At 39.8% G+C, this 10,500-nt stretch overlaps 1 protein-coding gene across 1 annotated transcript in view; it reads right to left on the bottom strand.

The window, feature by feature from the left end:
- The window catches only part of INTS3 (integrator complex subunit 3), a 59,343-nt gene that overhangs the window by 38,389 nt on the left and 10,454 nt on the right, over window positions 1-10,500 (bottom strand). The window contains exons 2-3 of the mRNA XM_006861474.1: window positions 6,025-6,108; window positions 3,186-3,269 (exon numbers count right to left, since the gene is read on the bottom strand). Coding sequence (XP_006861536.1) covers window positions 3,186-3,269; window positions 6,025-6,108 — 168 coding nt within the window. The remainder of the gene's footprint in view (window positions 1-3,185; window positions 3,270-6,024; window positions 6,109-10,500) is intronic.

Here is a 10,500-nt window from a genome sequence, read left to right as displayed (position 1 = left end):
ATTGTAACCATGGCAATGAGACGATATACAATAGAATTAATGTTCTCCCATGTAAACTATTACATAATTCCAATAAAACATTTAAGAAAAAAAGAGTAATGATGTCCCCTCCTGTGCCCTTGTAGTCCCAACTTTCTTTTTGGAGCTGCTTGGAAGAAGGGCCTAGACTAAGAACTGCCAGGGCCTGGATCCCTGAGCCTTGATGAAAAGAGACCTTAGCAATGATTCTAGACCCTTTGTTATTACTTCTATCTCCTCATGGTGAGAGCTTGCACAAAAGCGCAGGCCTCTTAGCTCAGCCTCCCCCCGTTATCCTAAGCGCCCTAGCAGGGTCTGTTCCCAGCTGTTCAGTTCAGACATCTAGACATAAATAAACTCAAAGAATACAATAAACATTTATAAGAGGTACAAAGAAGACAGATGCAACTTAGAAAGGTACAAATGGAACGAAACCTACCCTGTGCATATTCCATAAATACCTGCCCTAATTTCTCCTGAGTTCTTTTGGTCACCTGATCAATCCACTCCAGTTCGCCAGATGAAGAAATTCCAAGAGCTGGCCCTCCAACTCCTTGAATGCTTCCTGCTGGTGTTCCTCAGCCCATGCTTTCCAGAGTTGGCTTCTAATGTGTTCAAGTTTCCACTACCATCTTTTTCACCATTCTTACCCTCCTCCCATCTAGCAGAGTGTGGTGATTTGGGAATAACTAAATCCAAAATACATCCAGAGACTTTTGTTCCAGAGAAAACAACCCCAAATAAGCCTCTAAACTGAGGTCTATTGCACTGCCATTAGTATTCAGTTGTCATCAGTAACACCCATCAAAAACTTTGGCGGGACAGACTTATTTTACGAGATAATGATGGCACTTAGCAACAACAACAACAAAAGAGAACGAAGAAGCCCTAGTGATGTAGTAGGTTAAGCGCTGGGCTTCTAGTCATGAAGTTTGTGGTTCAACCCACCAGCCTGCCTCTCCTTGGGAGAAAGATGAGGCTGTCTGCTCTCACAAAGTTTTAGTCTTAGAAACTCCATATAGTTCTACTTTGTCCCATAGGATTGCTACGAGTAGGAATCAACTCAATGGCAGAGGATAAGGGAAAAGGATAGATGCTCTGGGAAGACGTATCATTAATTCTTACACCTTACTCTGACCTGGTTCAAGGTCTCTGAATGAGTTACCATCTCACAATTCTTTTTACCCCTCAAAATTAATTTTCCCTGTATCCATTCCCTCTGTCCGAGAGACTGATGCAGGGCTTAGAAGGTAAGGATTTATTTGAAAATCTTTATCATGTGAGCATGAATTCCGGTGTGACTGTCAACCAATAAGACCCATGTCTCACCTCCCCAGATAGCCCAGGTTCCTCTCTTGGGACTGTCATAGGGCAAAAAAGGAGATGTTCTAGTCCCTTGCCATGTCTGGATGGCCAAATTCATGACATAATTAGCATATAAAATGCAGAGCCCTGTGACTTCTCACTACAAGGTTAGAGAAAGAGCTACAAAAATCAAACATAGCCTATTTGCTTCACTGAGGTTTACTGATTTATCCTGGCTAATATTTAGTTACCACCTGAAAACACATACAACACACAAGATTTTCAGTAAGCAAGACTGATTTGCACTGAAGTAATTAAATGCAATTTTAACTGCATTGATAAAAATCCACACTAGAAAATTAAACCTCAGCCCCAAACTATCCACTCTCCTTCCTCTTGTTTACTAACAATTTATTTATAAGAGACAGGCTCTTCTGGCTCATCACTGTTTCCCACCACTAAACTAGTCTGCAGGGATTCTGATGGAAAAGTCAGTATGGCAATGAAATGGAAATTTAATGTGACAAGCTTCCAGCCCAGACTTGTGAATACTTGGTGCCTCACTACTCAGCCTCAATCCAGACCTGACTTCAGTTGGCATCAGAAGAGTACAAACATACTAGGTTCCCACGCCCATAAATCCTTCCCCTGAGGTTGATGCAAGCAGCTATGCCAGGGGACTTTGGGCATCTTATCCTTGTCCCTGGGAATGATTTTCCTGTGGTTCTCCATGGGCAAAAGACTTAATGTCACTGGCCTCCAGTTACCTCAAAGGGAAACTGGGAGTAGTTAAAGGAAGGGAACAAAGTCAACTGCCCCGTACAGTTTTTGAGAGGATTAAATGAGATCCTGTCTAAATAGAGCCTGACATAACGCTGGGCACAGAGCATGTGCTCATTATATGATAGTTTCCCTCCATACCCACCTTATTCAGGAAAGAGTCAATGAGAATACTATATTCCCCCACACTGAGCTTGTCTCTATTGGTGTCATATAATTATTGTCAGGTATGTGTGGCGCTGCTGATTAATGCACTAGGACTGCAAAGTTGGTTTGAACTGTAAGGTTGGTGGTTCAAGCTTACCAGTCCCTCCTTGGAAACCCTGTACAGGGTTGCCAGTGGTCAGAACCAACTCAACAGCACTTAACAACAACAATCCAACACATACTTTTAAACCATTCTAGGGAATCTGGAGAGGCAGCAGACAGAATTTTACTGCTTGATTACAGGAAAAACAGAATCCAAAGAGATTATCTTAACTAGTCCCTTCCTGAAGGAAGGCTCCAACTTTAAAGGGTAATTGTATTGTTTGTGAGGAACCCCAGACACACTTCCATATAACTCATTCCTCAGGCAGTCTGACAACACGTACTTCAGTACTGTCTGAATCACTCCATGCTATGACTGCACCAACCATCTTACATGAAGCTATTGAATCGAATTCCTACCTGCTGCAATTTGAAGCCTACTTTCTACAGTCACCTGTCAATAAAACTTGCAATCTACAAGTCACTCTCTCCTAAATAAGAACTCTTCTGGACGTGGTTATAATTCCCTTTTCTCTGGATTCAATTCTTACCCTATCCTCATATATCTGAAATGTAAAACTCTTTAAATGCTTTTTTAACTCTCACACTGCTTTTTCTTGCCTTTAGGCTTCATAATCTGGACATACAAGTCTTTTATCAGAGAACAATCAATTCACTGAGAGGACAAATGGAGTTGTAGCTATATTTGGAGAACTATGTTTGGAATCAATTCTGGTCAGAAGACTTCAGAAATTAAGAGTCTGAAACTATCCCAGGTACATTTTAAGTTCATATCTGAAGAGGGTATGTAGGTCCATGGTGTGAACTCTTACCTTCTGGGCTTGGGCAGGTTCAGTGAGGACAAGAGTGAAGAGGCCCAAGCAGATTTCTTCATGCTGGGGAGGACCTTTGCATACCTGGAATGTGAGGAAGAAAAAAAACTAGTTGTCACTCATAGATAGAAAGTTAAAGAAAATTTGGGATTCCTGAGCCACCTGCAAACAGGAATCATCAATTCCTAAATATGATGGTTTTCCTCTTCTAAAAGTGATGGGACATCTATTTTAGGAAAGAAGTAGAAGGAATGCAGGTCAGGAGCAGAAAGTAAAAAGAATGTTTAAAATTAAAAAACACAACTAAAAATATCCTACTCCACCACCAACTTTACCAGACCTTAACAGCTTTCAGCAGAGAAAAGTGCTGCAAAGAGTTAATCATGGAGTAAAGCAAGCCCATCTGACTCAAAGACAGGACACCAAGGCCCTTATCCTGACTGTTACTCAGCCAAATCAGTGAACCTCTACATTTTGTAAAATGAAGATGTAAGAATAATACACAGTCATGCATCACTTAACACCCATGATGTATTCTGTGAAACAAGGCCTTATGTGATTTGGATATTGTGCAAAACAGACAGTATATATTATTAATGAGTTCCACTCCTAAGTCTGTCTTTAAGTTGAATTTATATGTAAGTCAGAACAGTTAGATATAATTCCTATTCAACACCAGTCAAATGTTTTTCTTAGGATAAAACAGGGCTTCAAAAAGTTTATGAAAAAATGGAATAAAGAGATAATAGAATTTGTTCACAAATTTTTTGAAGTGTACTTTTCTATGGATAAGAAACATTACAGAAACACTTTGATATACTAAAACATCAAACATCACACACCATGTGTGAACTCCCGCATAAATGGGCACTGACCTAGTCACCTGGGGCTAGAGCTGAGAGTGAAGCGGCCAGCTTGTCTAAGTGTGGGGAGGAGTGTATGAAAGCCCAAACTTGCAGACAGTACCCATTTGACCTACCTTGGATGTCTAGCTGACCAGAACGGACCAGATGAAAATAAAAATACATGATACCGTGAGCAAGTGCAAATTGCTACAATTTGATTAACTGGACCTTTGTTTATGGATGCAGTTGCTCATTAATTCCAACTAAAACAAAGGATTCTTCATATCAAGGATCAAACTTGTTTCCTCAGTGTACTGGGCTGATGTTGTTAAGCATTGAGTCAGTTCTGACCCATAGTGACCCTGTATAGGGTTTCTGAGGAACAGCTGATGAACTTGAACCATGGCCCTTGTGGTTCAAACTGACTTTGCAGTCCAGCACATTAAACCAAAGCACCACTGGATTAATAGGAATGGGCAATTTACACACTGGTTATAAAAAATGGGGGGTTATAAAGGCATGAAGTGGCTGGTTTACAAGCTTTCATGAGTGTGCTTAGTTTCAGAACAAGGAGGTAAAGTAGAATCCCACTGAATAGTTTTCTTCTTTTCCAGATGGATCTGGTGAAAGCAGATGACAGATGATGGTGATAGGATTTTACGATTCAAATGTGAGTAATTGTTAACAGGATTAATTGTAATTGTCACAACTGTAATTGTAGAAGTTGTGTAACTAAAAAGGGGGAGTAGTTTATCTTTCATTTCAGGAACAGACAATCCCAGGACCATCAAGAAGGAAGAGTTTGAGTGGAGCACAAGATCTTGCCCAGAAAAGCGATGACAGCAGACACAGAGGCATAGGCGATGGCATAGAGAGATAGAGCAGCTGAGGACTCCAGGCCCATGGGCTGAGAAAGGCTGTGCGCCTGCAGGCAGGAGGCTGGGTTGCAAAATGTGCCCTTTGGACACTTAAATGAATATATATTTTTTGTTTTGTATGTATACATCAAATACTTTTGCTTTGTTGATTTGTGAAAAATAAGATGGAAAAGGGAAGCCACAGGGAGGACGGAGGATAACTGTTGTTACAGAAGGGGACTGGAATCATTGAGATGAAGCAAAACGTATGATTAGTTGAGGGTAAAGCAGTGATGTTGTTTGTTAACCTTCACTCAACTCAAAAAAAAAAAGTTTAAAAAATTTAAAAACAAAAACAAAAAAAATCCGTAACAATGTTATAGTAACAATAATAACAAGAACATTTTTTGATGTCTGTTGCAAAGTAGCACCAGTTTGTTATTACCAATTGTTATATGTACCTTAATAGAGTGCAATGGCTCCATACAATAAGCACTGGACTGAGAACCACAAGAGTCCATGGTTTTAGCTCTCTGCAGGGGAAAGATAAGGCCTTCTGCTCTGCTAAAGATTTAAAGCCTTGAAAACCCCATACAGGGTAGCTATGAGTCAGAACAGACTCAAAGGCACTAAACAACAACAACAAATGGAGGCTAAGGGTTCGGATCATGGATGTATATGTGGTTAGACACTATCAGAAGTACATTATGTGTGGCACATGACTATATTATTAATAATAGATTGATTAGGAAATGTAAAAGAGTATATATATAAGAATTATTTCAGAGAAAAAAAAAGACAACTATAGAAATTTTAAGTTATTTTTTAAGAGCATTGTTAATTAAGGGAGCGTTTGCAAACCACAAGGTCTGAAATTTGAGCTTGCCAGTTACTCCAAGGGAGCGATGAGGCTTTCTGCTCCCTTGAAGATTTAAAGCCTCTGAAACACTATAGAGGGACTGACTCCCAGGTACTTATCAACAACTAGTTAGTTAAAGATATCTACGGCACCAAGAGATGCTTCCTTGGAGTAAAACCTGCTTCAGGGAGCCACGGATATCAATTTTAGTTCTCTAATTCCTAGTCGCAGAACTTTCAAAGAAGTAGAAAAAGATGTGAGGAGTTTATCATACTCACATAGGCATTGAGGGCGTCATTGGCCTCTCTCTCTGAGACACCAGTAGTCATCGATGTCACAATGCTCATACACCTTTCCAGTCTCTGTGAAGGGGTGAGAAAAGATTGTGTCACACCACCACCATGGCCCTAACAGTTGGGAAAAAAGTTAAATATGATTATGCTTCTAGATGTAACTAACAGTTTATTGGTAAAGTCACCATGGGGATATAATCAGCAAAACTAAGAAAGCAGATACCAGGACAGATGACCTAACTTCTTTTATACAAAAATTACCAGGGAAAAAAGAGGAGGTGGAACACGTATATTCAAAAAGACTTACATGAGTCTACTGAAGTTCAACTAAACACCTCATGGAATTTGATCTCTTGGTTTGGATGTTGAGGATCATGGTTTTTGTGGAATATACCAATTAACTGGCCTAATAACATGATTCTGTTCTACCTCCTAGTTTGTTGCATAATGCCTGGGGTCTTAAAAGCTTACAATCAGCCCTCCTAGGCATAACAATTGGTCTGTATTCACCTGGAGCAACAGAGGAAGGCGATGAAGGAATAGAAGGAGGATAAGGAATGTGTGACTTATTGCCTCCATAAACAACTAACTCTTGCTATGAAACCAGAACTGGATGGTTCCTAGCTCCTTTTATTGAACATTTTGATCAAAGATTCCACAGAAGATTCCTAACCCAAAGTGGAAAATAACAGAGCAGAATTTCAAATTCTCCTAGACTCCAGACTTTCTGGAGCCATGGAGGGTAGATGAAACCCTAAACTTGTTGTACTGAATCATTAAACCTTAAACCAAAAATAACCCATGAAGTAAACTTAAAACCAAATAACAGATTAGCTTAACTAGAAAAAAAGTTGCCTTGAGCATTAAACTCTTTAAGAGGGAGGGACAACTTGCACAAGGAGAGTGAGAATGGTCACACAACTCAAAGAATGTAATCACTGTCACTAAACTGGACATGGAGAAACTGCTGAGTTGGCATACGAGCATAAGCCAAAAAAATATTGCTAGTAGAAGTGGAAACCTAGTTCCAGATCATACCTGGACAGGTTTATTCCAAACAAAATGTGTTTAAACATGTCTCTGGGATCAGCAGATAGCGGCAGACAAGTTCTCTCAATAATATACTTTGTCTTAATCTTGTTAGGGTGCCTTCAAAAAAAGGTCCAATCAAAACAGTGGTTTCTAAGGGGGATGGGCTGGGTCATTAAATTAACAGCAGAGCTCAGAATGTGTTGGCAATTGTTTTTGAGAATCCCAAAGGGATCATCTTGATAGATTTTCTTGAGGGACACAAGATAATCATAAGGATTAATTAAGAAGAAGTTTTAAGAAAAGTGAAAACTACAATGGTGAGAACAAGGGCAGAAAATTATGCTGAAGAATTTTTTTTTTTAAATCACAATACACCTGCTCAATTTTTGAGGGTAGCTAAGGGTAGTCCTACAAGAATTTCATTGGGAAACCTTACCCCATCCACCTTAACCCTAATCTTGCCCCCCTTCAGTCTTCTTTTTGTTCCCTAAACTCAAAGAATATTGAAAAAGGATCATCCCTTAAAGATGTCCAACTGCCTTTTTGATGTGGTGCAAATCAAAGAGTGCATAATTCTCTGGGGAATTGTTAGAGATGGATACACTGCCTTCAATAGTGTATTGACCTAGATAAAGGATACGTTGAGAAGCAACAGCTTCATATTTTAATATTTTTATTTTAAATGGTTACTGTGATTTTTATAGCAATACTTTTTGACTGACCCTGTTTTGCTGTGTATAGTCTTAGTACCCAAAAGTAAAATTTATGAGGAATTTTACAATTATAGGTCACTGAACAAATAAGAATCCATGAGTCTCTACTGATATATAAATATGTACGTAACGAAGAAGGGAAAGGTCTCCCTTACCGTAAAAGTCAATTAATAATGGTAGTAATAAATGATTCAAGCAAAAATCATAGATGCTAAATAAAGCCAGTAGTGTAAGTTTTGCATGAAGGAGGGTATTTACATAGGTTTAAATTATTTATTTATTATAAAGGGGAAATAACTGTAGAAAACATGGAAGACAACACCTCAAGCAAGTGATCCAAGCTCGTATCACCACTGATGGGGCAAAATGACAGCATGTTCCTCCAATATAACACACTGAGAAGAATACATCATCAACTTATTTCTAAGGTTTTTGTTTTGTTTTGTTTTTTAAAAAGCATATCCTTGGAGTTCCACGGCAAGATGGCAAAGTAGGCAGATGCACTGAGCATACTCTGCAATGAGGACACAGGAGACCAAGTAAAACAGAAATGGATGGTTATCCTGGAACCCTGAGCTTCTGAGGATAAAGCAGAAAGATGGACTGAGTACATAATGGAAGAGAAAGCTGAGCAGGAGCAGCAAGAGAGAAAGACAGGGGACACAGACAGGTGGGCTGTTGGCTGGCCTGTCGATACAACAGTCTGGAGGAACAGAACAAGTGGTGGAGGCTGATGGTGAGGGGGGGTGAAGCTCTCCCTTGCTTCCACTGCCCTCAGGTAGCCAGGGGCACGGCCAGTCCTCACCCTCACCAACCAAGCAGCCAGAGGCACCCACTCCTACAGAGCCTTTGCTTTGCCTGGCTTACCACCGTCTCCACCCCCTAGTCTGGAGGCACGTAAATTTCACCTCATTAGATCTTTTATTGCTGCTCTTTGTTTTTGGAAAACAGCAATTGTGCCTACACAGCTGAGCCACCATCTGTACCACCTGCAGCTCCACATACTGGGCAAGCACCACTACTCACTGCCGTACTACCTCATCAACACTAATGAGCAGCCAACATCAGACAAACCCTCCCTGAACTATGTTACACAAACAACTAACAGAGAACTAAGTATGCACTTCTAGTTGCTATCACATCCACCAGGAGACAGGTGACGAGAACACGCAAGCCTAAGAATACACCAGCATCAATCATAAATTAAATATAAATACAATGACATCACAAGGTCTCTGAGACAACAATTTCAACTTACATAAGAAACTACACAGTGCCTCAAATAAGTATCTAAAATACAGTCAGAAGATAATAACCAGAGATGATACTAGAACTCCCTGATAAGGAATTTAAAATAATATTTAGGTACCTTCAAAGGATTGAGAGAGAACAATCAAGGAAATTACCAGAAACAGAGACAAAACTTAGAAAAATTCAGGAAAACACTACAAGAACAAATTGATAAAATAAATGAAAGGGCAAAGAAGAAGAACTGAATCAATGTAAAATCGAATTAGTGAGCTGGAAGACTAATCTCTCAATATTCATCTGATAGAAGACAATCAGAAAAAGAGAGCCAAAAATCCAAAGAAAGCTTAAGATTTATGTGGGACACTATCAAGAGGAATAACTTGCCTGTGATTAGAATTCCAGAACAGGAAGGGACAAAAAAAAATACAGGAAATCTTCAAAGTTACTGGAAGAAAACGTCCCTAGCATCATGAAAAATGAGATGCATCCAAGAAGTGGAATGAACTCCATATAGGATAGACTTCAAAAGAAAATCACCAAGACATATTATAATTAAACTTTTCAAAACCAAAGACAAGAATCCTGAGAGCAGCTCAGAAAAATTAAAAGTTAACTACCAAGGAATTAAGACTAAGCTTTCATTTCTCAGCAGAAACCATGTAGGCAAGAAAGCAATGAAACAACATAGATAAAACTCTGAAAGAAAAAGACTGTCAACCAAGAATCATATACCCAGCAAAACTGTCCCTCAAATATGATGGCGAAATTAGGACATTTTCAGATAAACGAAAATTAAAAGAATTTGTAAAAACCAGAACACCAACCCTAAAATGATGGTAGCTCTTAGGACAGAGAACAAACAGCAGCAGAAAACAACCCACATACATGACATTATCACCTAAACTACGACATACTGTTTTTAGGTGCCACTGAATCGAGTTGGTACCAACTCATAGCGACCCTATACACAACAGAAACAAACACTGACTGGTCCAGCACCAACTTAACAATCATTGCTACGCTTGCGCCCATTGCTGCTGCTACTGTGCCAATCTATTTTGTTGGGGGTCTTTTTCTCCCACCTTCCACTTTACCAAACATGATAAACATGATGTCATTCTCCAGGACTGGTCCCTCCTTTTATGTCCAAAGCATGAGAGTTGAAGTTTGGCCATCCTGGCTTTCAGGGAGCACTCTGGCTGTACATCTTCCAACACAGATGACTGTCCTTTTGGAAGTCCATGATAATCTTTTAATATTCTCCTCTAACACCGTAACTCAAATGCATCAATTCTTCTGCAGCCTTTCTTATTCACTGTCCATCTTCCACACGCATATGAGGTTACTGAAAATAACCATGGCTTGGATCAGGTTCACCTTAGTCCTCAAAATGACATCTTTGTGGGGCGGCTGGGGACTTTAGACTCAGAGAGGGAGAAGGGCTGTGTGTTGCCAATGGGGGGGG

Source organism: Chrysochloris asiatica, unplaced genomic scaffold, assembly GCF_000296735.1.
Source record: "Chrysochloris asiatica unplaced genomic scaffold, ChrAsi1.0 scaffold00042, whole genome shotgun sequence".
In the NCBI taxonomy this organism is placed as follows: domain Eukaryota; kingdom Metazoa; phylum Chordata; class Mammalia; order Afrosoricida; family Chrysochloridae; genus Chrysochloris; species Chrysochloris asiatica.
This window is presented reverse-complemented; position numbering and strand designations above follow the sequence as displayed.